This window comes from Pleurodeles waltl, unplaced genomic scaffold, assembly GCF_031143425.1.
Source record: "Pleurodeles waltl isolate 20211129_DDA unplaced genomic scaffold, aPleWal1.hap1.20221129 scaffold_119, whole genome shotgun sequence".
Classification (NCBI taxonomy): domain Eukaryota; kingdom Metazoa; phylum Chordata; class Amphibia; order Caudata; family Salamandridae; genus Pleurodeles; species Pleurodeles waltl.
In genome coordinates, this window is record NW_027149825.1 from 772682 (window position 1) to 799763 (window position 27082).

A 27082-nucleotide genomic window follows, 5' to 3' on the forward strand; every position below is an offset into this window, starting at 1 on the left:
ACAAAATACAATTCTTTATTTCAACTCAATCTCTGTGTAATTTTATCTGTTCTTCATGAATCTTATCTGCTTCCTCTGTATTCCACAATACGTCAATGCATTTTGGGGTGGTACTTCTCTTGGGGGAATAATAAAACCAATTTAGTTGGTAAAGTGCAAAACTGGAAATATCGTGAACTAAGTGTTCATGCTTTTGACTTTGAGAGGGGAAAACAAAAGAAAGCAGTGCTTGCCTTAACTGTTGTGGCCTTATATTTTAGGTCAAAAGATCTTAATATTAAATCGATTGAGAGTTAGCTGAGACAATCTTGCATATTCAGTGTGAGAAATCTAAAAACAAAACGGCATCCCATCAAACTGAAGGGATATGTTACTAAATAAGCAGTGATATGTTTCCACCTGATAAATGATAATAAACCCTACCCAAAGTAAAGGTTAAACCAAAAACTAAGGGGAAAAAAATCCTAAAGCCACTAAAAAAGAAAATATGACACCAGAGCAGACAGAACATGCGAAACCCTATCCATGCAAAATTAGGTAATCACACTGGGACATCGAGGGTTGATAACTGCACTGATGTAAATACACACTTGCCTACATTTTCTATCCCTTAAGGTTGAACGAAATACTAGGGTAGAGGGGGTACTGAGTGCTTTAAAAAAAGAAATCAGTCAGCAAACATTTTCTATTACTGTCTCTCGAAAGACTCCCAAACCTACAACAGGAAGCACAGAGAGGACAACAGTATTTTGTTTCAGTATGCAAAATCCACTCAATTAACAAACCATCTACAGCATTCCCTTGGTTGAACTAACTAGTGTTGCCATTAAAACAATTAAACACCTCTGCAAGGATAAAATCACCAACGCCTGTTTTATGAACAAAATATTCTGTGCTTTACCTAACAATGTAGTGGGTTCCTTTTTTCCCTACATGGAGTTAGAATAAACTACAGAATACACTACTGTAAAATACACAGGAAATAAAGCACTCTTAATTAAGACAACAGGACACCTTAAACATACTTGACAAATTGTGTCAGCCAGAAGGAAAATGCTCTGACCTACTAACCTGTATGGGTGGGATGTCTGGCAGAGAAGGAAGGTTCTCTGGATTGGTTACTGATGGAATCAGTTCTATAGCTGTAACAGATGGGCTGGTTGGACCACGGTTCGCATTTGCCATGGTTGCTGTAGTAGGGCTAGTTGGATTTATAGTGTTGTTGTGGACCGAAACAACTGGAAAAGGCCCTGCATGACCTGGGTTAGAATGCTGTTGGAAGAGAAAAAAATAAGGCACCAATGTTATATATATATATATAGATATTTATATTTATTTGTGTTCGGTACCACCAACTAACACTTAAATCACGTAACTTCTTAAAAGTGTTTAAGAGGGTTTGAAAAGTAAGCACTCATTTTAAAGATGTATAATGAAAGCCAATATAGGAGTGTGTAATTTTGCATTGTTATTTTGTAGGACAGGATGAGTGATGAAGGATTTTAAAGGTATTGTAAAACATAACCACCATAAAGATGAAAATGTGGTCACCAGAAACCAAAACAACTTGCGTATGAAGAGGGGTAAAGGTCTGAAATGCTTTTTTTTCCTTTACCTTAGCTAGACTGACGCATAAATGTGCTGCCACACCTTCCTATAGATAGAAACTATATTTTCTGGTCCCAGCTCAGACTATAAATAAGGTGCTACATAATGTTGTTAGTGTAAAGGCTCTATGCACAGAGAAATCTGTATCTTTCAAGACATCTCACCACAGACATAACTTAACTCATTTATTTCTTACCTAAATTCAGCAGACATTTTGAGGCAGAAGATTGGGGTGGAAATGTATAAAAGAATTCTGGTCTTGGAACCATCACTTAAATAAAAGGATGTGACCTTACCACGCCCTGAAATTAAATGCTTCTGTCTATACAACTGAGAAACATAAGTATTCTGAGATGATGTCCCGCAAAGCACTGAGTCTGGACACCTCCATCCTGAATTTTGGCTTGAGCAAGAGAGCGGTAAGAACGCTTCAGTCTCCACTAATGCAAAGAATGATATTAGCACACTGGTGCTCCAGGGTCAATCCTGTTTCATCAAAAGCACAAATCACAAGGGATGTCAGATCACCACAACAATAAGTAAACTGGGGAATGATAGAAACAATGTAAGGAGTGCTTTTGGTACTTTCCTTACCAGACACTAGAGTCATAAACCTGCTGGGGCTTACTGGCATTATACAACTTATTTTACTCTGATGTTTATACAGCTACCTCCAATGAAAACAAAGTATGAGAAATGTGACATTATGGATGCTAGATTCATTACAAGCAAGGCAAGCCCAACCAAATGTGCTTCATTATCTTGATACCCGCGAAAAGTGGGGTGAGAAAAGCCGGGGGGGGGAGGCTGGGGGTCCAGTCATCCCACCATCTAGAGAGGCCTGGGTCACAGTACAAAGGACCAGTCACTCTGCACACTAGTAGCTGGTAGGTTTTCGGGGGACACCTTTAAGGTGCCCTCTGGGTATATTTATTAATAAATCCCTCACTGTAATCAGTGTGGGTTTATTAATCTCAGATGTTTGATACCAAACATCCCTGGGCTCAGAGAAGCTATCATGTAGCTTTGGAACTCGTAGTGACCAATGTCCAGCACATGTTTAAAATTGCTTCCTTTTCACTTATTATGCAAGAGAAACAACAAAAATATAGCAGGGCCATATCTGCGAATGTAGATATGCCCTCTGTCAAGGCCCAATTCCTCGGGATCTGTGCGTTGCTAGTCAATGGCCCACCTCCAGACTGCACCAACTCAGATGCCGTTATGGCGCCGAAGACTGGAGAGGCCAGGCGGGGGGAAAGGGAAGTAGGAGAGGAACAGCATGGAAGGAGATCTGAAAAGGAAGGTATTAAGTACAAAGAGAACAACAACAATAACATCAAACGCTGGTTAATTATTTATACTGTAACACCTTGCAATCTTCATGTGGAATAAACATGTAAGAGATAAAGCAATGCTCCCTAAGGTCAACTAAGAAGCTAAAACGGAGGCACTCCAGGCCTCATATAACATCATACATCCATAGATAAGAGAGCATTTGCCAGGAGCTCACGAAGGACAAACCAGAAGCAGGCCGTCATAAAAACCACAAGGAAATCAGAACTAACACTAGACGTTGCTTAGACTTAATCAAGCTCACATATCTAATGCCTTTCGCAAAAAAAAAAAAAAAACACAGAGCTGTAGTTGCAGCAAAATTATTAGGCTAAACAATTCCAAAACAAGCTACTGTCAAAATCACAAACATTTGAAAACTAAGCATATGTTCAATATCATACACGTGTAAATATGCACCTTTCAATAGTGAGCGTCTTCTACAAAGAAGCATGCAAGAATTAACACGTCACAATTTGTACAAAGGAAATCTCCGAAAGGAAAGCCAGCTCGAGGACGAGCTGGCAACTATGGAAACTGTAATCGCCAAGCTCCGAGAATCAAAGGAGCGGAAACAAAGTAGCAAGGTTTCCTTCGAAACCAAATAAACACCGGCGGGGGGAAGCCCCGTCAGAACGGACTCACCCTAGCGAATCCGGCCACTCGCTTAAGGAAATCCCGGAGGCTTGACAGTTGAAGACAAGCAGGCAGGCTCAATTCAAGGAGGATCCGGCCACAGTACAAGCCCAGGCAAAGTTCCAAAATAGTAAGCGCTGGAACCTGGGTCGGGCTGGATTTTATAGAGGAGCCACACCCTAAACATGGCCGCTCCTGAAGGTTGCTGGGAGTTGAAGTCCCAGGATAAGGAAACATCAGGGATATGGGCAATGAAGCCACCATCGAGCACTGCCGCCAGAGAGATGAACCTTACCGCAGGAATGACGGGAAAGGTGCAATTTGGGGCAGCAAGAGGCGTGGCAGGTGCGCGCCACACCAGAGAGGTTGTTGGCATGCAGCTACGCCAGCTCCAAAGCCGGACACCCTCACATGTAATATAATACACTGTAATGCCTGCTAGAGGGATGACTTACATATATTACATGCAGTGTTAGGGGGACATAGCACACAGACTGTGTGCCATGTCATGCTTTCAATTTTGGGAGCATCTTGTTACGCAGCCTGCAATGGCAGCCTGCTTAACGTTGGTGCCGAGTCCCTCAGAGACCTGTAACTGGGGGGTGAAGGTATGATTGGTTCCGCATTCCTTCCATCCATCCATCCATCGTGTTTGTTTGCTTTTGTCAACCAAAGTGTGCCAGGTATGTCCAGACATGGGTTCCAGACTCACAATGCCATTGGATTCAAGCTAGCCTGGCTGATGAAGGGTGATACCTTGAAACCGGTCCCAGGATGCTTCTTTCGGATCCAGGGAGGACCTGGCCTGGCAGTTCGGGCTGGACTATTCTCATGGGGAACAGGGTCAAAACTGATTTGCATATGACTGGGCCCAAACTGGGGTGGCATGGTGAGCAAAATTATTGATGGATTAAACCCAGATCTGTGACTGGGAAGAATGTTTGATTGGTTCTGCATTCTGTCCTTCAACTGGGTTTGTTTGCTTTTGGAGGCACAAGCTGTGAGGCAGCTCTGAGGGGCCCTCTTCAGTACCCATGCCCTAGGTTCAAGGGATACCATTTATTAGGGATTCACAGGGGGGCTGAAGAGTCTGGCCACTTGGAGATCAGGTGACCAGGTGTCTTGTGTTAGGGAAGAAACACTGGTACTAAAGATCAGGTCAGTAGTAACCCAGTGCACTTCAGTCGAAGTTGCATCTAAAAACCAGGGAACAAGTGGGGGGGTAATGCAACCAGAACTCAGTTCCATACATTGCTGGTGTAAGGATTGAGGTTGCTTGTGTTGGGATGACAATGAATCAGTGGAGGAGGACTTCTATGCTCCTCTATACAGCCAGGGCGTTGAAAGGAGCCTCTGAAACAGCCAAAACCAGACACCTGAAGTCACCACTGCACCCGCCGTCTGACCTGAGTTGAAGTGGACCACCATCCCAAAAAGGTTCCCCAAACCTCCAGAGCCCGAGTCCATTGTGGTTTGATGCCTCATGGACTCCATAATGACACCTGCAGTCTCAGCACACAGTCCACCCCTGAGCTGTACAGAAGAAGACTGAAGGTGCCTACCTGTGCCCAAGCATCCTGAGGCCTGAGCCTTGAGCCCTGCTGATGGTTCAGCCCGACTAGCCTCCTGGCCAGAGTTTGCAGCCTATTTCCACAGTGACCGATCCCCACAGGGACGAATTAGGCACCCAACGCTGTTTTGCACTCTCCACCTGGCCAACCCATGCCGCTGAGGGTGTCTTGGACCTTGCTCACTACACACCTTAACTCCTGGAGACAGGTCCTGCAAGTTGCAGAACAGAACTTTTCCTCTCATAGGCTAACACTGCAGAAATCAGAAACTGCACTGTATCCATTTTTGAAAGTGAAAAGAATTCCTATTTAAAAACGTACTTACCTGAACAATTTTTCTCTGATGCCTAAACTTATATAAAGATACCTGTTTTATTATAAATTGGTGTGGATCTCCTTCTTGAGTTGTACGTCTCATTTATTAACTATTGTGTGCATTTGTGGATGTCTTGCACTCCCCTGTTTTAAGCCTAGGGCTGTTCGACCACACTACCCCTAAATGGAGCACTTTGGGATTCCATAGCAAGCCCTGTCCACTCAATGGGGGAACTCCTGAACCCTTTACACGGTATTCACATACCACATATAAAGGGCCAGCTTCCTACATTGTCCCTTTTCTTTCATAGAAGCATAAGAATGTCCAAGGCCTTGTCTAACATTAACTTCCTTTTTTGAGGCGCAGGAAAGGAAGGAGTTGCAATAATGGGACCAGTTCCTTTTTGGATGTGAAATTTTCGCTGTCTAGCGTCCTATTTTTTCCACGATCAGTTTGACAGGTGAAGGAGTAGTGAAAGATTGGTCCGAGGCTTTCGGTTCCGAGGTTTTCCGTACCAAAGGCTTAAAGATCTTTGTCTGCGTCGAGGTCGAAGGAGTTGGCTGCCGGGTTAGTGCAGGAAAGTAACCTTTTTTGGGCATCGTTACCCCCACTTTTTGCCTGCTGTATGTATGTTTTGACTTATCACTGGGATCCTGCTAACCCAGACCCCAGTGATGGTCTCCTCTCCCTCTAGATTTGGTTGCCTAGGACTTTGCACACCCCACAATTGGCATACTTGTGCATCTAGTATATGGCAATGGGGCACCAGGGGGCTCCATTGGGCTGCAGCATGTATTGTGCCACCCATGGGAGCCCATACACAATGTGTCTGCAGGCCTGCCATTGGAACCTGTGTGAAAAGGTACATGCACTCTTTCACTACAGGTCACTGCACCAGGTTACTGTAAGTCACCCCTATGGAAGGCCCTCCTAACCCAGAGGGCAGGGTGCAGGTACCTGTGCATGAGGGCACCCCTGCATGAGCAGAGGTGCCCCTACAAACTACAGCTCCATTACACTGGACATCGTAAGTGCAGGGAAACCATTTTACCCATGTACTGGACACAGTCACTACATGTGTCCAGCTACAAAATGGTAACTCCGAACCAAGCCATGTTTGAAATCAAACATGTTGGAATCATACCCCAGTACTGTTGCCAGTATTAGTTATATGACTCCATGCACTCTGGGGGTTCCTTAGAGGATCTCCAGCATTGCTCCTACCAGTCTTCTGGGTTTTACCGGGAAGCCCACGCTGCTGCCACCCCTCAGGCAGGTTTCTGCCCTTCTGCTGCTTGACCAGCTCAGGCAGAGGAAGGCAGAACAAAGGATTTCCTGTGGGAGAGGAAGGTAACACCCTCTCCCTTGGAAATAGGTGTTACTTGGCTTTGGAGGGGTAGCCTCCCCAAGCCACCCGTATGATTTGAAGGGACCTTTGGTGCCCTCCTTGCATAAACCGGTTGGCACTAGTCCAGGGACTCCTGGTCCCAGCTCTGGCACGAAACTGGATAGAGGAAAGGGGAGTGACCACTTCCCTGTCCATCACCACCCCAAGGGTGGTGCCAAGAGCCCCTCCAGGTGGCCACTTGATTCTGCTATCTTGAATCCAAGGTGGGCAGAGGCCTCTGGGAGCATCTGAGTGGTCAGGTCAGGCAGGTGAGGTCACAGCCCCCTCCTGATAGGTGATCACCCTCCTTGGTGACCAATCCCCCTTCCTGGGCTGTTTAGGGTCTCCCTCTTGGGTGAGATCTCAGATTCGACATGCAAGATTCCAGCAGGACTCTTCTGCATCGTCTACTTCATCTTGTGCCCACTGGGACTGCAACTAGACCCTCCAGGAACAGACAATCTGCAACGTCAGAGACTACTCCGCTTTGCAACACTGTTTCTCCTGCTCCTTCCAACAACTGCAACATTTCCCTGGGTGTGCATCCTCTGAGGCAGACAAATCTTCAGCCTGCACAAGAAGTAAGAAGGACTCTCCCTTTGAGTGAAGGAGTCACTCCCCTGCATCTGCAGGCACCAACTGCAACAACCAGCTGCGTGGATCTTCTCCCCTCCGGAACTGCATGGATTCTGCATCACAGGTGGTGGCCTGGAGTGGTCCCCCCCTTGGTCCTCTCTACCAGCTGTCCTACTTGGCAGACAGTAAGCCCTTGCCTTTCCTCACAGAACAGTACCCCCGTGCACAGTGACTCTTGCGGTTACCAATGCTTGTTTGTTCCTCCTCCAAGGCATTTTCAGGCTCTGTGTAGCTCCGGCCCCAGCACTCCTTCCTGCAAAGCAGTCTCCTGCCTGCTGCTCCAGTGATGTGGGACTCCTCTTCAGGTGTGCTGAGTGGGCCTCACTGTGACTTCTGTGCTTGCTGCCCGTAGGACGCCTGTGGGGGGCTGCCTCCTCTTCTTGTGACTCTCCCAGGTGCAGAGGGTCACCTCTGACTCCCTTCCTTGGGCTGAGTCCCCTGGGCCTTGCTGGTCCTTTTCAGCCTTGCAAAACCCTGTGCTCAGACTCTCACATTTGCCAAGGCTTGGTGTGGTTTTCCAGCACCACTGACTGACTGGATCATGACCGCCAACGTAGGACATCACTTGCATCACTTCTAGACCTGCTTTTCTGCTCCTGTGCTGCACTGCTGACTTTCTCCATCCACCGTCGATCTGCTCCTGCATCCACAGTGGGACACTCCAAGTCGAGCTGGACTCAGTCCCCTTCTTTTTGCAGGTCCTCATGTCAGGATCCACTTGTGATTTCTTCCAGTCTTGTCTGGGTCTTGCACAGTCCTTTTTCATTGTTCTCCTGTGGGTTTGGCGAAAAACCAGGTACTTATGTATTTTCTGCTGGTCGCTGGGGGGCACCCTGGTACTTACCTTTTGGGGTTCCTAGTTCCTCCAGCTCCCTTCTACAGATTCCACTCCTTTGGTTGGGGGACTGCCTTTCACATTCCACCTATTTAGTATATGGTTTGGTCTCCCCCAGGGCCTTCACTATTTACTATTCTTGTTACTATTTGCTATTGCTTTCTAGGCCACTCACAGACTTCTAATGTGTACATAATAGTGTGTTTACTTACCTTTGTAGGAAGTTGACTCTGTATGCACTATTTCAAAGTAAGGAATAGTATGCACAGAGTCCAAGGGTTCCCCTTAGAAGTAAGAGTGGCAAAAAGAGATAATTCTAATGCTCTATTTCGTGGTAGTGTGGTCGAGCAGTAGGCTTATCAGAGGAGTAGTGTTAAGCATTTGTTGTCACACACAGGCAATAAATGAGGTACACACACTCAAAGACTTACTCTAGGCCAATAGGTTTTTATATTGAAAAATATATCTTTTCTTAGTTTATTTTAAGAACCACAGGTTCAAGATTTACAGTTAATACTTTAAATGTAAGGTACTTCATTAGATACTTTAGGAACTTTGAATTAGCAAAATAGCATATACAGTTTTCACACAAATGACATATAGCTATTTTAAAACTAGACAGTGCAATTTTCAACAGTTCCTGGGGGAGGTAAGTGTTTGTTAGTTTTTGCAGGTAAGTAAACCACCTATGGGGTTCAAGTTTGGGTCCAAGGTAGCCCACCGTTGGGGGTTCAGAGCAACCCCAAAGTTACCACACCAGCAGCTCAGGGCCGGTCAGGAGCAGAGGTCAAAGTGGTGCCCAAAACGCATAGGCTTCAATGGAGAAGGGGGTGTCTAAAACATTAGAGGTGCCCCCTGAAACCTTAACCGACTATCTGTGTAGGCTGGCTGGTTCCAGCAGCCTGCCACAACCGAGACATGTTGCTGGCCCCATGGGGAGAGTGCCTTTGTCACTCTGAGGCCAGTAACAAAGCCTGCACTGGGTGGAGATGCTAACACCTCCCCCAGGCAGGAGATGTAACACCTGGCGGTGAGCCTCAAAGGCTTACCCCCTTTGTTACAGCACCGCAGGGCACTCCAGCTAGTGGAGTTGCCCGCCCCCTCCGGTCACGGCCCCACTTTTGGCGGCAAGGCCGGAGGAGATAATGAGAATAACAAGGAGAAGTCACTGGCCAGTCAGGACAGCCCCTAAGGTGTCCTGAGCTGAAGTGACTAACTTTTAGCAATCCTCCATCTTGCAGATGGAGGATTCCCCCAATAGGGATAGGAATGTGACCCCCTCCCCTTGGGAGAAGGCACAAAGAGGGTGTACCCACCCTCAGGGCTAGTAGCCATTGGCTACTAACCCCCCAGACCTAAACACGCCCTTAAATTTAGTATTTAAGGGCTTCCCTGAACCTAGGAAGTTAGATTCCTGAAACCTACAAGAAGAAGACGACTGCTGAGCTGAAAACCCCCTGCTTTGGCCCCAGTCCTACCGGGCCTGTCTCCTGTCTTCCAAAGAAACCTGCTCCAGCGACGCTTTCCAAAGGACCAGCGACCTCTGAATCCTCAGAGGACTGCCCTGCTTCAAGAAAGACAAGGAACTCCCGAGGACAGCGGCCCTGCTCCAAAAGACTGCAACTTTGTTTCAAAGGAGCAGATTTAAAGACCCCTGCAACTCCCCGCAAGAAGCGTGAGACTTGCAACACTGCACCCGGCGACCCCGACTCGACTGGTGGAGAACCAACACCTCAGGGAGGACCCTCCAGCGACTCCGAGACCGTGAGTAACCAAAGTTGTCCCCCCTGAGCCCCCACAGCGACGCCTGCAGAGGGAATCCCGAGGCTCCCCCTGACCGCGACTGCCTGAACTCCATTTCCCGACGGCTGGAAAAGACCCTGCACCCGCAGCCCCCAGCACCTAAAGGAACGGAACTCCTGTGCAGGAGTGACCCCCAGGAGGCCCTCTCCCTTGCCCAGGTGGTGGCTACCCCGAGGAGCCCCCCCCTTTCCTGCCTGCACCGCTGAAGAGATCCCTTGGTCTCTCATTGAAAACCATTGAAAATCCGACGCGTGTTTTCACACTGCACCCGGCCGCCCCCGCGCTGCTGAGGGTGTACTTTTTGTGCTGACTTGTGTCCCCCCGGTGCCCTACAAAACCCCCCTGGTCTGCCCTCCGAAGACGCGGGTACTTACCTGCTGGCAGACCGGAACCGGGGCACCCCCTTCTCTCCATTGAAGCCTATGTGTTTTGGGCACCTCTTGGACCTCTGCACCTGACCGGCCATGAGCTGCTGGTGTGGTAACTTTGGGGTTGCTCTGAACCCCCAACGGTGGGCTACCTTGGACCCAAACCTGAGACTTGTAAGTGATTTACTTACCTGACAAAACTAACAAAAACTTACCTTCTCCCAGGAACTGTGAAAATTGCACTGTGTCCACTTTTAAAACAGCTATTTGTGTTTTATGTAAAAAGTATACATGCTAATGTAATGATTCAAAGTTCCTAAAGTACTTACCTGCAATACCTTTCAAATGAGATATTACATGTAGAATTTGAACCAGTGGTTCTTAAAATAAACTAAGAATAGATTTTTCTATAACAAAACCTATTGGTTGGATTGGTCTCTGAGTGTGTGTTCCTCATTTATTGCCTGTGTGTATGTACAACAAATGCTTAACACTACTCCTTTGATAAGCCTACTGCTCGACCACACTACCACAAAAAAGAGCATTAGTATTATCTCTTTTTGCCACTATCTTACCTCTAAGGGGAACCCTTGGACTCTGTGCATACTATTCCTTACTTTGAAATAGTGCATACAGAGCCAACTTCCTACAGCTACCCTGCACTTACAATGTCTAAGGTTTTGCTTAGACACTGTAGGGGCACAGTGCTCATGCACTGGTGCCCTCACCTATGGTATAGTGCACCCTGCCTTAGGGCTGTAAGGCCTGCTAGAGGGGTGACTTATCTATACTTCATAGGCAGTGTGAGGTTGGCATGGCACCCTGAGGGGAATGCCATATCGACTTAGTTGTTTTATCCCCACTAGCACACACAAGCTGGAAAGCAGTGTGCCTGTGCTGAGTCAGGGGTCCCCAGGGTGGCATAAGACATGCTGCAGCCCTTAGAGACCTTCCTGGCATCAGGGCCCTTGGTACCAGGGGAAACATCATAGCACAAGAGGAGGGTGCTGTTCAGCGTCCTGAAAGGACAAGCAGGAAGAAGACGCATAAGGGAGATAACTGGCCAGAGAAGCAGGCTGCGAAAGAACAGGTCGTAACAGGTGAAACAATAACAGAAGAAACTAAACAATAACCGAAGAAACTGATACATCCTGAGTAGAGGATCTAAGTGAAGGAGAATTGCAAAGAGAACGCAGGTTGAAAAGAAAGAGAACTGCAAATTGAAGGTACGCAGGTCCTGAATGGGCATATGCAACGACATCTGAATGGCAACAAGAATTCTTAGCGTTCTGTTTTGATCGAGAAGTACCAGGCCCATACTACGGTACCTGAAATCAATCAGAGACTGTGCTAAAAACTGAAATTGAAAAAGGAAATTGAAATCTGAAAAGCTGAGAAAGAGACTTATGAACTACCGGATGTGACACTGATAAGCTGAATTGACTTTGAAAACGCAATTACGACAAGCTGCTAACCTGATTGACGAAAAAGGGTCCTGGAGTGAGTGAAACGCTGTAAATGCACGCAGAGAGAAATAGACTTTGCATCAAGAAAGAATAAAAAATGAAAAAAAGAGCTTTTAAATTGCCCTCAAGTTCATTGTTTTGCTTTGAGTTATTATGCTGTCTGATTCTTTACAGATCATGGCTTACAATAGAGGTAGCAACAAAAAGGGTAAGGTGTGTGGTTGGTTAAGCCTTATATAAGGTATTGTGTGTGCAATAATAATTGTAGGTGTGATTGTGGGAATGCTGTGGTTGGATAAGAAAGCAACTAACAATGCTTCAAAACCTGAGACTACAACACTAACACTGTGGGAAAAGTTTGAGCAAGATACAAAACATTTGCATGAGGGAACTAACTCAAAAGGAGAACTTTCCACTAATGTCTATCGCTTGCTGAATGAGTATGTTGAAACCATGGATGCGAAAAACTGTTACATGTGCACAAAGATTCCTTCATCCGTACAAGGGGTCACCACCTACCATAGTCTTCCTCTAACTTACGGGATAAGTTGTAGTTTGCTAGTAACAAGATTGTATAATCAAGAGCATGTGCAATATTTCTATTAAAATTTGGATGTGGTGTTTTCTTTTGCGCCAGTGATTGAGTTTCTGAACAAATTAGCTAAGGAGCATAGTATAAAGATAGTTAGAGGTTTCTTTGAACCAACACTTACATTTAGGACAGCTTATGCACACCGCAAGAATCTGACTTGCTTATTAACACCTGTAGAGAAAAGCTTCCTAGATCACACTGATGATAGATGCAAAGCTTTAAAAGAGCGACTAGAAAAAGGGTTAGAGAAACGCACATATTCAAATGATTATGCTTACACTGCAATAAAGACGCAAGGCAAATTAGCTATAGATGCATTACATGTAGGAAGGCTTTGTATATATAGGCCGAAATCTGAACATGACACTATTTGTGGGAACGAGTGAATGCAGGCATGTGTTTTTGTTTGAGTAAATGGACATTTATGTTAAATGGACAGGACCCAGCGATCCCTGGAATCTATTATATCTGTGGACTTAATGCTTATCACCGTCTCCCTAAGGGATGGTATGGGACATGTTATTTAGGGATAGTTTTCCCAAAGATTTACCAGATTGATGACTTAAAGCAAATACCTAAAACGTCTGAATTACAACATGCTAGACAAAAACGAGAGACAGCAGCTGCTGTCGTTGGTGACATATTTGGAGCCATAATTCCTTCAGTAGGGATTATCTTAAACTCCATAAAGATTCAAAAGTGGTCTACTACTGTGGATAACAGGCTGACAAATTTTACAGGGGCTATACTCCTGATGGATACTGAACTTGCTGCGGAAAGAGCTATGACTCTTCTGAATCAGCTTGCTTTAGACATTCTTTTAGCAAAGAGCGGCAGAGTCTGCAAGATGCTCAACGAGCGTCACTGTTGCTCATATATACCAGATAATAGTAAAAAAAAGATTAGAGGTATGCTTACTAACCTAAGTAGAGATAGTGCAGATCTGAAGGAACCTGGAGTGTGGGAGAAAGTGGGAAAAGAAATTGCCAGGGTGGGGAGCTGGTTTAGCAATATTTGGAATGGGGTTCTTGCAAAAATACTAGGGGGTCTGTTAATTGTTCTGGCCTGTTTATTAGGTTTATGGGGAGCATGCAAAATTAATGACAAAATTAAAAGAAACTGGACAAAGAGAAATAAAAAGAATGAGGAAAGTGAAAGGGAGAAAATGTTTAACGAAATTTGGGAAAGTTCACACAAAGGACAAGATGTTGAAATGCGCAAGGTGAAAAATTAAAAGTGAAAGGTTAAAGGGAAAGGTTTGTGTGATGACGAACGTCATCAGAGGAGGGACTGAGAGCGTAGCTTATATAATCTATATTAACATGAAATGTTTATGAATTAATGTGTGATTATGCCGCGTAGAAACTGTAGTAGTAAAATTTTGCTTAAACGTGCACTTGAAATGTGATCATGGGGAGTGGCCGCCAATGTATACGTAGACTAATAATGATGACTAAAATGTTTACAAAATGTTATACTGAATAGGTTCTATACCAATTATTAATCATTGTGTTATTGAATTTGTGCTGAAATCCTTGTAGGCCTCAAGTTAGCATGAGCCGAAGCTTAGCTGCTTGGCTCTCATATTAAATGTATTTTTCCTATCTTGCAGTGTGCTGACTCGCAAAAGGACATGACCTCTTGTTTTCTTCAAACTAGAAGCCGAATGTAACCATACTAGATCCGTTCTCATGCATTCTTCATTGCTTGTTGGGTGATATTAAACAAAATGAAACAGTGTAGATTAATGTACTGTACAAGGTCATTCAAACCGGTGAAGACAATGGAGCTACTGACCAAAAGATGTTGTAAGGAAATGCCTCCTTGGCATGGTTGCCCCCTGACTTTTTGCCTTTGCTGATGCTATGTTTACAATTGAAAGTGTGCTGAGGCCTGCTAACCAGGCCCCAGCACCAGTGTTCTTTCCCTAACCTGTACTTTTGTATCCACAATTGGCAGACCCTGGCATCCAGATAAGTCCCTTGTAACTGGTACTTCTGGTACCAAGGGCCCTGATGCCAAGGAAGGTCTCTAAGGGCTGCAGCATGTCTTATGCCACCCTGGAGACCTCTCACTCAGCACAGACACACTGCTTGCCAGCTTGTGTGTGCTAGTGAGGACAAAACGAGTAAGTCGACATGGCACTCCCCTCAGGGTGCCATGCCAGCCTCTCACTGCCTATGCAGTATAGGTAAGACACCCCTCTAGCAGGCCTTACAGCCCTAAGGCAGGGTGCACTATACCATAGGTGAGGGTACCAGTGCATGAGCCTGGTACCCCTACAGTGTCTAAGCAAAACCTTAGACATTGTACGTGCAGGGTAGCCATAAGAGTATATGGTCTGGGAGTCTGTCAAACACGAACTCCACAGCACCATAATGGCTACACTGAAAACTGGGAAGTTTGGTATCAAACTTCTCAGCACAATAAATGCACACTGATGCCAGTGTACATTTTATTGTAAAATACACCACAGAGGGCACCTTAGAGGTGCCCCCTGAAACTTAACCGACTATCTGTGTAGGCTGACTAGTTTTAGCAGCCTGCCACAAACCGAGACATGTTGCTGGCCCCATGGGGAGAGTGCCTTTGTCACTCTGAGGCCAGTAACAAAGCCTGCACTGGGTGGAGATGCTAACACCTCCCCCAGGCAGGAATTGTCACACCTGGCGGTGAGCCTCAAAGGCTCACCTCCTTTGTGCCAACCCAGCAGGACACTCCAGCTAGTGGAGTTGCCCGCCCCCTCCGGCCAGGCCCCACTTTTGGCGGCAAGGCCGGAGAAAATAATGAGAAAAACAAGGAGGAGTCACTGGCCAGTCAGGACAGCCCCTAAGGTGTCCTGAGCTGAGGTGACTCTAACTTTTAGAAATCCTCCATCTTGCAGATGGAGGATTCCCCCAATAGGGTTAGGATTGTGACCCCCTCCCCTTGGGAGGAGGCACAAAGAGGGTGTACCCACCCTCAGGGCTAGTAGCCATTGGCTACTAACCCCCCAGACCTAAACACGCCCTTAAATTTAGTATTTAAGGGCTACCCTGAACCCTAGAAAAACAGATTCCTGCAACTACAAGAAGAAGGACTGCCTAGCTGAAAAACCCCTGCAGAGGAAGACCAGAAGACGACAACTGCCTTGGCTCCAGAAACTCACCGGCCTGTCTCCTGCCTTCCAAAGATCCTGCTCCAGCGACGCCTTCCGAAGGGACCAGCGACCTCGACATCCTCTGAGGACTGCCCCTGCTTCAAAAAGACAAGAAACTCCCGAGGACAGCGGACCTGCTCCAAGAAAAGCTGCAACTTTGTTTCCAGCAGCTTTAAAGATCCCTGCAAGCTCCCCGCAAGAAGCGTGAGACTTGCAACACTGCACCCGGCGACCCCGACTCGGCTGGTGGAGATCCAACACCTCAGGAGGGACCCCAGGACTACTCTGATACTGTGAGTTCCAAAACCTGTCCCCCCTGAGCCCCCACAGCGCCGCCTGCAGAGGGAATCCCGAGGCTTCCCCTGACCGCGACTCTTTGAATCCAAAGTCCCGACACCTGGGAGAGACCCTGCACCCGCAGCCCCCAGGACCTGAAGGACCGGACTTTCACTGGAGAAGTGACCCCCAGGAGTCCCTCTCCCTTGCCCAAGTGGAGGTTTCCCCGAGGAATCCCCCCCTTGCCTGCCTGCAGCGCTGAAGAGATCCCGAGGTCTCTCATAGACTAACATTGCGAACCCGACGCTTGTTTCTACACTGCACCCGGCCGCCCCCGCGCCGCTGAGGGTGAAATTTCTGTGTGGACTCGTGTCCCCCCCGGTGCCCTACAAAACCCCCCTGGTCTGCCCTCCGAAGACGCGGGTACTTACCTGCAAGCAGACCGGAACCGGGACACCCCCTTCTCTCCATTCTAGCCTATGTGTTTTGGGCACCACTTTGAACTCTGCACCTGACCGGCCCTGAGCTGCTGGTGTGGTAACTTTGGGGTTGCTCTGAACCCCCAACGGTGGGCTACCTTGGACCAAGAACTAAGCCCTGTAAGTGTCTTACTTACCTGGTAAAACTAACAAAAACTTACCTCCCCCAGGAACTGTGAAAATTGCACTAAGTGTCCACTTTTAAAACAGCTATTTGTCAATAACTTGAAAAGTATACATGCAATTTTTATGATTTAAAGTTCCTAAAGTACTTACCTGCAATACCTTTCAAATGAGATATTACATGTAGAATTTGAACCTGTGGTTCTTAAAATAAACTAAGAAAAGATATTTTTCTATACAAAACCTATTGGCTGGATTTGTCTCTGAGTGTGTGTACCTCATTTATTGTCTATGTGTATGTACAACAAATGCTTAACACTACTCCTTGGATAAGCCTACTGCTCGACCACACTACCACAAAATAGAGCATTAGTATTATCTATTTTTACCACTATTTTACCTCTAAGGGGAACCCTTGGACTCTGTGCATGCTATTCCTTACTTTGAAATAGCACATACAGAGCCAACTTCCTACATTGGTGGATCAGCGGTGGGGTACAAGACTTTGCATTTGCTGGACTACTCAGCCAATACCTGATCACACGACAAATTCCAAAATTGTCATTAGAAATTGATTTTTGCAATTTGAAATTTTTCTAAACTCTTAAAAGTCCTGCTAGGGCCTTGTGTGTTAAGTCCCTGTTTAGCATTGTCTTTTAGAGTTTAAAAGTTTGTTAAAAGTTTGAAATTAGATTCTAGAAACAGTTGTAGATTCTTAAAAAGTATTCCAACTTTTAGAAACAAAATGTCTAGCACAGATGTGACTGTGGTGGAACTCGACACCACACCTTACCTCCATCTTAAGATGAGGGAGCTAAGGTCACTCTGTAAAATAAAGAAAATAACAATGGGCCCCAAACCTACCAAAATACAGCTCCAGGAGCTTTTGGCAGAGTTTGAAAAGGCCAACCCCTCTGAGGGTGGCAACTCAGAGGAAGAGGATAGTGACTTGGAGGACAATTCCCCCCTACCAGTCCTATCTAGGGAGAACAGGGTCCCTCAAACCCTGACTCCAAAAATAATAGTCAGAGATGCTGGTTCCCGCACAGGAGAGACCAACACCTCTGAAATCACTGAGGATAGCCCCAGTGAAGAGGACATCCAGTTAGCCAGGATGGCCAAAAGATTGGCTTTGGAAAGACAGATCCTAGCCATAGAGAGGGAAAGACAAGAGATGGGCCTAGGACCCATCAATGGTGGCAGCAATATAAATAGGGTCAGAGATTCTCCTGACATGTTAAAAATCCCCAAAGGGATTGTGACAAAATATGAAGATGGTGATGACATCACCAAATGGTTCACAGCTTTTGAGAGGGCTTGTGTAACCAGAAAAGTGAACAGATCTCACTGGGGTGCTCTCCTTTGGGAAATGTTCACAGGAAAGTGTAGGGATAGACTCCTCACACTCTCTGGACAAGATGCAGAATCTTATGACCTCATGAAGGGTACCCTGATTGAGGGCTTTGGATTCTCCACTGAGGAGTACAGGATTAGGTTCAGGGGGGCTCAAAAATCCTCGAGCCAGACCTGGGTTGACTTTGTTGACTACTCAGTGAAAACACTAGATGGTTGGATTCAAGGCAGTGGTGTAAGTAATTATGATGGGCTGTACAATTTATTTGTGAAAGAACACCTGTTAAGTAATTGTTTCAATGATAAACTGCATCAGCATCTGGTAGACCTAGGACCAATTTCTCCCCAAGAATTGGGAAAGAAGGCGGACCATTGGGTCAAGACAAGGGTGTCCAAGACTTCAACAGGGGGTGACCAAAAGAAAGGGGTCACAAAGACTCCCCAGCAGAAGGGTGATGAGACAACCAAAACTAAAAATAGTAAAGAGTCTTCTACAGGCCCCCAAAAACCTGCACAGGAGGGTGGGCCCAGAGCCTCTTCACAAAACAATGGGTACAAGGGTAAAAACTTTGATCCCAAAAAGGCCTGGTGTCATAGCTGTAAACAGCATGGACACCAAACTGGAGACAAGGCCTGTCCCAAGAAAGGTTCCACTCCAAACTCCCATCCAGGTAACACTGGTATGGCTAGTCTCCAAGTGGGATCAACAGTGTGCCCAGAGCAAATCAGGGTCCACACTGAAGCTACTCTAGTTTCTGAGGGTGGGGTGGATTTAGCCACACTAGCTGTCTGGCCGCCTAACATGCAAAAATACAGACAGCAACTCTTAATTAATGGGACTAGAATAGAGGGCCTGAGGGATACAGGTGCCAGTGTCACCATGGTGGCAGAGAAACTGGTTTCCCCTGGCCAATACCTGACTGGAAAAACTTACACAGTCACCAACGCTGACAATCAGAGAAAAGTACATCCCATGGCAATGGTTACTTTAGAATGGGGAGGGGTCAATGGCCTGAAACAGGTGGTGGTCTCCTCAAATATCCCAGTGGACTGTCTGCTTGGAAATGACCTGGAGTCCTCAGCATGGGCTGAGGTAGAACTAAAAACCCATGCAGCAATGCTGGGTATCCCTGAACTGGTGTGTGTGAAAACCAGAGCACAGTGCAAGGCACAGGGTGAACAAGTAGAGCTGGAGTCTGGAAGAATGGCCCAGCCTACCAAGAGAAAAGGAAAGTCAGTTGGGAAACCAACTGCAACACAGCAAAAGAAAGGGAACCTCTCTTCTCAGGAAGAAGTTCTGCCCTCTGAGGGAACTGAGCCTTTGGAGCTTGAACCTTATCAGGTTGAGCTCTTGGGCCCAGGGGGACCCTCAAGGGAAGAGCTGTGTAAGGGACAAGAAACCTGTCCCTCTCTTGAAGGCCTTAGGCAGCAAGCTGCTGAAGAGTCCAAAGGCAAGAAAAATGGAACACATAGGGTCTATTGGGAAGATGGGCTCCTGTACACTGAGGCCAGAGACCCCAAACCTGGTGCCACTAGGAGAGTGGTAGTGCCTCAGCTGTTCAGAGAGTTCATCCTAACATTGGCCCATGACATTCCCCTTGCTGGACATTTGGGACAAACCAAGACGTGGGAGAGGTTAGTCAACCACTTCTACTGGCCCAATATGTCCAACATGGTTAAGGAGTTTTGCCTCTCCTGCCCCACCTGTCAAGCCAGTGGTAAGACAGGTGGGCATCCAAAGGCCCCCCTCATTCCACTTCCTGTGGTGGGGGTGCCCTTTGAAAGAGTGGGTGTGGACATAGTTGGTCCACTAGAACCTCCCACAGCCTCAGGAAATATGTACATCCTGGTAGTAGTGGATCATGCTACCAGGTATCCTGAAGCTATTCCCCTTAGGTCGACTACTGCCCCTGCAGTAGCCAAGGCCCTCATTGGTATCTTTACCAGGGTGGGTTTCCCTAAGGAGGTGGTGTCTGACAGAGGTACCAACTTCATGTCAGCATACCTAAAGCACATGTGGAATGAGTGTGGGGTGACTTATAAATTCACTACACCATACCATCCACAAACTAATGGCTTAGTTGAGAGATTCAACAAGACATTAAAAGGCATGATCATGGGGCTCCCAGAAAAACTCAAAAGGAGATGGGATGTCCTCTTGCCATGTCTGCTTTTCGCTTACAGAGAGGTGCCACAGAAGGGAGTAGGATTCTCACCCTTTGAACTTCTGTTTGGTCATCCTGTAAGGGGACCACTTGCCCTTGTTAAAGAAGGCTGGGAGAGACCTCTCCATGAGCCTAAACAGGACATAGTGGACTATGTACTTGGCCTTCGCTCTAGAATGGCAGAGTACATGGAAAAGGCAACCAAAAACCTTGAGGCCAGCCAACAGCTCCAGAAGTTTTGGTATGACCAAAAGGCTGCACTGGTGGAGTTCCAACCAGGGCAGAAAGTCTGGGTTCTGGAGCCTGTGGCTCCCAGGGCACTCCAGGACAAATGGAGTGGCCCTTACCCAGTACTAGAAAGGAAGAGTCAGGTCACCTACCTGGTGGACCTGGGCACAAGCAGGAGCCCCAAGAGGGTGATCCATGTGAACCGCCTTAAGCTCTTCCATGACAGGGCTGATGTGAATCTGTTGATGGTAACAGATGAGGATCAGGAGGCAGAGAGTGAACCTCTCCCTGATCTTCTGTCATCAGACCCAAAAGATGGCACAGTAGATGGGGTGATCTACTCAGACACCCTCTCTGGCCAACAGCAAGCTGATTGTAGGAGAGTCCTACAACAGTTTCCTGAACTCTTCTCCTTGACCCCTGGTCAGACACACCTGTGTACCCATGATGTGGACACAGGAGACAGCATGCCTGTCAAGAACAAAATCTTTAGACAATCTGACCATGTCAAAGAAAGCATCAAGGTGGAAGTCCACAAGATGCTGGAATTGGGAGTAATTGAGCGCTCTGACAGCCCCTGGGCTAGCCCAGTGGTCTTGGTCCCCAAACCTCACACCAAAGCTGGAAAGAAAGAGATGAGGTTTTGTGTGGACTACAGAGGGCTCAATTCTGTCACCAAGACAGATGCCCATCCAATTCCAAGAGCTGATGAGCTCATTGATAAATTAGGTGCTGCCAAATTCCTAAGTACCTTTGACTTGACAGCAGGGTACTGGCAAATAAAAATGGCACCTGGAGCAAAAGAAAAGACAGCATTCTCCACACCTGATGGGCATTATCAGTTTACTGTTATGCCCTTTGGTTTAAAGAATGCCCCTGCCACCTTCCAAAGGTTGGTGAATCAAGTCCTTGCTGGCTTGGAGTCCTTTAGCACAGCTTATCTTGATGATATTGCTGTCTTTAGCTCCACCTGGCAGGATCACCTGGTCCACCTGAAGAAGGTTTTGAAGGCTCTGCAATCTGCAGGCCTCTCTATCAAGGCATCCAAATGCCAGATAGGGCAGGGAACTGTGGTTTACTTGGGACACCTTGTAGGTGGAGGCCAAGTTCAGCCACTCCAACCCAAGATCCAGACTATTCTGGACTGGGTAGCTCCAAAAACCCAGACTCAAGTCAGGGCATTCCTTGGCTTGACTGGGTATTACAGGAGGTTTGTGAAGGGATATGGATCCATTGTGACAGCCCTCACTGAACTCACCTCCAAGAAAATGCCCAAGAAAGTAAACTGGACTGTGGAATGCCAACAGGCCTTTGACACCCTGAAACAGGCAATGTGCTCAGCACCAGTTCTCAAAGCTCCAGATTATTCTAAGCAGTTCATTGTGCAGACTGATGCCTCTGAACATGGGATAGGGGCAGTTTTGTCCCAAACAAATGATGATGGCCTTGACCAGCCTGTTGCTTTCATTAGCAGGAGGTTACTCCCCAGGGAGCAGCGTTGGAGTGCCATTGAGAGGGAGGCCTTTGCTGTGGTTTGGTCCCTGAAGAAGCTGAGACCATACCTCTTTGGGACTCACTTCCTAGTTCAAACTGACCACAGACCTCTCAAATGGCTGATGCAAATGAAAGGTGAAAATCCTAAACTGTTGAGGTGGTCCATCTCCCTACAGGGAATGGACTTTATAGTGGAACACAGACCTGGGACTGCCCATGCCAATGCAGATGGCCTTTCCAGGTTCTTCCACTTAGAAAATGAAGACTCCCTTGGGAAAGGTTAGTCTCATCCTCTTTCGTTTGGGGGGGGGGTTGTGTAAGGAAATGCCTCCTTGGCATGGTTGCCCCCTGACTTTTTGCCTTTGCTGATGCTATGTTTACAATTGAAAGTGTGCTGAGGCCTGCTAACCAGGCCCCAGCACCAGTGTTCTTTCCCTAACCTGTACTTTTGTATCCACAATTGGCAGACCCTGGCATCCAGATAAGTCCCTTGTAACTGGTACTTCTGGTACCAAGGGCCCTGATGCCAAGGAAGGTCTCTAAGGGCTGCAGCATGTCTTATGCCACCCTGGAGACCTCTCACTCAGCACAGACACACTGCTTGCCAGCTTGTGTGTGCTAGTGAGGACAAAACGAGTAAGTCGACATGGCACTCCCCTCAGGGTGCCATGCCAGCCTCTCACTGCCTATGCAGTATAGGTAAGACACCCCTCTAGCAGGCCTTACAGCCCTAAGGCAGGGTGCACTATACCATAGGTGAGGGTACCAGTGCATGAGCCTGGTACCCCTACAGTGTCTAAGCAAAACCTTAGACATTGTACGTGCAGGGTAGCCATAAGAGTATATGGTCTGGGAGTCTGTCAAACACGAACTCCACAGCACCATAATGGCTACACTGAAAACTGGGAAGTTTGGTATCAAACTTCTCAGCACAATAAATGCACACTGATGCCAGTGTACATTTTATTGTAAAATACACCACAGAGGGCACCTTAGAGGTGCCCCCTGAAACTTAACCGACTATCTGTGTAGGCTGACTAGTTTTAGCAGCCTGCCACAAACCGAGACATGTTGCTGGCCCCATGGGGAGAGTGCCTTTGTCACTCTGAGGCCAGTAACAAAGCCTGCACTGGGTGGAGATGCTAACACCTCCCCCAGGCAGGAATTGTCACACCTGGCGGTGAGCCTCAAAGGCTCACCTCCTTTGTGCCAACCCAGCAGGACACTCCAGCTAGTGGAGTTGCCCGCCCCCTCCGGCCAGGCCCCACTTTTGGCGGCAAGGCCGGAGAAAATAATGAGAAAAACAAGGAGGAGTCACTGGCCAGTCAGGACAGCCCCTAAGGTGTCCTGAGCTGAAGTGACTCTAACTTTTAGAAATCCTCCATCTTGCAGATGGAGGATTCCCCCAATAGGGTTAGGATTGTGACCCCCTCCCCTTGGGAGGAGGCACAAAGAGGGTGTACCCACCCTCAGGGCTAGTAGCCATTGGCTACTAACCCCCCAGACCTAAACACGCCCTTAAATTTAGTATTTAAGGGCTACCCTGAACCCTAGAAAAACAGATTCCTGCAACTACAAGAAGAAGGACTGCCTAGCTGAAAAACCCCTGCAGAGGAAGACCAGAAGACGACAACTGCCTTGGCTCCAGAAACTCACCGGCCTGTCTCCTGCCTTCCAAAGATCCTGCTCCAGCGACGCCTTCCGAAGGGACCAGCGACCTCGACATCCTCTGAGGACTGCCCCTGCTTCAAAAAGACAAGAAACTCCCGAGGACAGCGGACCTGCTCCAAGAAAAGCTGCAACTTTGTTTCCAGCAGCTTTAAAGATCCCTGCAAGCTCCCCGCAAGAAGCGTGAGACTTGCAACACTGCACCCGGCGACCCCGACTCGGCTGGTGGAGATCCAACACCTCAGGAGGGACCCCAGGACTACTCTGATACTGTGAGTACCAAAACCTGTCCCCCCTGAGCCCCCACAGCGCCGCCTGCAGAGGGAATCCCGAGGCTTCCCCTGACCGCGACTCTTTGAATCCAAAGTCCCGACACCTGGGAGAGACCCTGCACCCGCAGCCCCCAGGACCTGAAGGACCGGACTTTCACTGGAGAAGTGACCCCCAGGAGTCCCTCTCCCTTGCCCAAGTGGAGGTTTCCCCGAGGAATCCCCCCCTTGCCTGCCTGCAGCGCTGAAGAGATCCCGAGGTCTCTCATAGACTAACATTGCGAACCCGACGCTTGTTTCTACACTGCACCCGGCCGCCCCCGCGCCGCTGAGGGTGAAATTTCTGTGTGGACTCGTGTCCCCCCCGGTGCCCTACAAAACCCCCCTGGTCTGCCCTCCGAAGACGCGGGTACTTACCTGCAAGCAGACCGGAACCGGGACACCCCCTTCTCTCCATTCTAGCCTATGTGTTTTGGGCACCACTTTGAACTCTGCACCTGACCGGCCCTGAGCTGCTGGTGTGGTAACTTTGGGGTTGCTCTGAACCCCCAACGGTGGGCTACCTTGGACCAAGAACTAAGCCCTGTAAGTGTCTTACTTACCTGGTAAAACTAACAAAAACTTACCTCCCCCAGGAACTGTGAAAATTGCACTAAGTGTCCACTTTTAAAACAGCTATTTGTCAATAACTTGAAAAGTATACATGCAATTTTTATGATTTAAAGTTCCTAAAGTACTTACCTGCAATACCTTTCAAATGAGATATTACATGTAGAATTTGAACCTGTGGTTCTTAAAATAAACTAAGAAAAGATATTTTTCTATACAAAACCTATTGGCTGGATTTGTCTCTGAGTGTGTGTACCTCATTTATTGTCTATGTGTATGTACAACGAATGCTTAACACTACTCCTTGGATAAGCCTACTGCTCGACCACACTACCACAAAATAGAGCATTAGTATTATCTATTTTTACCACTATTTTACCTCTAAGGGGAACCCTTGGACTCTGTGCATGCTATTCCTTACTTTGAAATAGCACATACAGAGCCAACTTCCTACAGATGTGCAAAGAATTACAGAAAGATGAAATCATACCGGACGTGCCACCTCTGAAGAAATCGAACAGGAGAACTAATGAGACTTGTAAAATAATATGGGGTGAAAGATTAATGACCTAATGTATTTTCTGATAGGTTAAAGATAGTGGGGTATAAACACGGACCAATCAAATATTAGGGGAATGTACAACGAAAAAGGGATAAAAAAACCCATGACACGGGAGCCATTTAGAATTAGGTAGGGAATGCTATTGATTTTATCCAGAAACTTTGTCACTCTGTCTGGTGACTTATTGGTTTGCTTAAAACCATCCTTGTCCTTAGATTTGCCCCTTTTACACTTTACCTCCTTATGAGGGAAGTGCCCCTTTTCCCCCAGAGCTGAGTTCTGACTGATGGCGATTTGACTGATGTCCTGCAGACGAAGACTGAACCTGTGCGCTGACCTAAACCTTGGAGGGTAACTATGACAATGCATTTGTGATTTGTCTGTTTGCTTTTCCTTTCTAGGTACCAACTGCTTACTTTTGACAGAGACCGTAGTTAGATGTTTTCCAAATTGGTGTTCTAAATTGTTTTGCATGAAGCCCAACATGCCAATGCTAATTAGTGGTTAGGACAGGTGTTCACTAAATTGGCGCAAATAGACAAACGACCAAATCTATGCTTTGTTGAACTGACGCGTTATTGACACTTTGCTAAATTGATTTATGTTTACGCCGTGTTATGTCTTGATGTTTGTGATTCTCGTCTTAATGAAATCTTATCAAATTTGCCATATCGTGACTATGCTATTATGTTTCTTGTTTTTGAGATTAACGCATCTGCTTTTAGAATTGTAATCAATAGGGAATAAAACTTCATAAAATTCTACTAAACTGGTGTGGTTATTCATGACTGCAAGGTCATGGTAGTGTCTTGAATTAATTGATGACTTTGACTAAAGTGAAATGTATTGTTATGATAAATATTGATGACATTATTAACGTATTGATTGACCTATTGATTAGCTATCTCGTCCTAAGGTGTCTCTCAACTGGGTCAAAAGATTCATTGGCCTAAAACGAGTCCTGATGTGCAATAAATTATCATAAAGGGACGCGTTAACAAGCTCTAAGTGACCCTCTTTACTGCCCGTGCCCTAGCTTCTAGGGGTATCATTTCTTAGAAACATAAACGGGGGCTAAAGTCCACACTAGTTAGGTTACAATTAGACTTAGCTTGATTTAGGGGAAAGAGCACTGTCACGGAGGTCTGATTAGCAGGCCTCAGTGCACTGTCAGTGTCAACAACCAGAATCGAATAGTTCTAAAGGGAAGCAAAAGGTGATGGGACAGCTGCAAAAAAAAAAAAAAAAAAAAAAACCTGTTTCCTACACTAGTGTATTTTCCTATACCTCTCACTTTATTTCATTCTCCATCAAGGAGGAAATAAAACTAAATATCATACCACATTAATCTAGCAATATTTCACAATAAAGGGTTCTAGAGAATAGACAGTCACCCACAAAATGAGCACACAAAGTTGATCTAATTTTTCAATAACTTACTTGTCTTTGGAGGTGTGGCTGCATCATGGAATACTGAGAGCCATTGTGACGTGGCACCCCTGGTATACGAGCAGCATTCTGGGCCATTCTCATCTGATGTGCTTGGAAAGCTCCACAATTCATATTCCCTCGTGGCATTGTCTGCACACTGATCAACCTAGGAGGCTAGAAAACATACAACATATGTTAAACTAAATAAAAGGTCTGCAACATACATATTTACAGAGAACTGAATTGTCATTTAGCCAACAGTTTCAACAAGCAGTCACAAAGAAAATCTACATTTTAAAGACATGTTATAGCAGTGCCTCTGCAGCGAGCATTCTCCCACCGCAAAGAACTTTTTGTGTGCCATGTCGTGTGCTCACTTTTCGTTAACCCAAAACACGTAGCTTCCAATGGCAGTCTGCATGTGCTAGGTGAGGGGTTCCTAAGGGTGGCAATACATGCTGCAGCCCTTGGTGACCCACTTTGGTACCCATGCCCTAGGTACCAGGGTACCATATGCTTGGGACTTACAGGAGGGCCAAAGGAATTGGCAATTGGGAAACAAAGGTACAGCTTTAGGGAAAGAGACACTTTCCTACAATTAGATAGCCAGGAGGCCCGTTACATTCTCAGGCTAGTCTCACTCCATGGGTGGGCTACCTTAAGTGAACACAAAAGGAAGAATTCCACCATCTTGTATGTGGTGAAATTAGTACCTCTGGGACAGGGTAATGCA

The 27082-nt window shown here is 46.7% G+C and overlaps 1 protein-coding gene across 3 annotated transcripts in view; it reads right to left on the minus strand.

Annotated features, from left to right (window-relative positions):
• Positions 1-27082, minus strand: part of TRIM33 (tripartite motif containing 33) — a 502696-nt gene that overhangs the window by 264126 nt on the left and 211488 nt on the right. For 2 of the 3 annotated variants that reach the window (XM_069218908.1, XM_069218909.1), the window contains exons 10-11: positions 26359-26523; positions 1072-1272 (exon numbers count right to left, since the gene is read on the minus strand). In XM_069218908.1, coding sequence (XP_069075009.1) covers positions 1072-1272; positions 26359-26523 — 366 coding nt within the window. The remainder of the gene's footprint in view (positions 1-1071; positions 1273-26358; positions 26524-27082) is intronic. The other variant, XM_069218910.1, reaches the window with a different exon arrangement.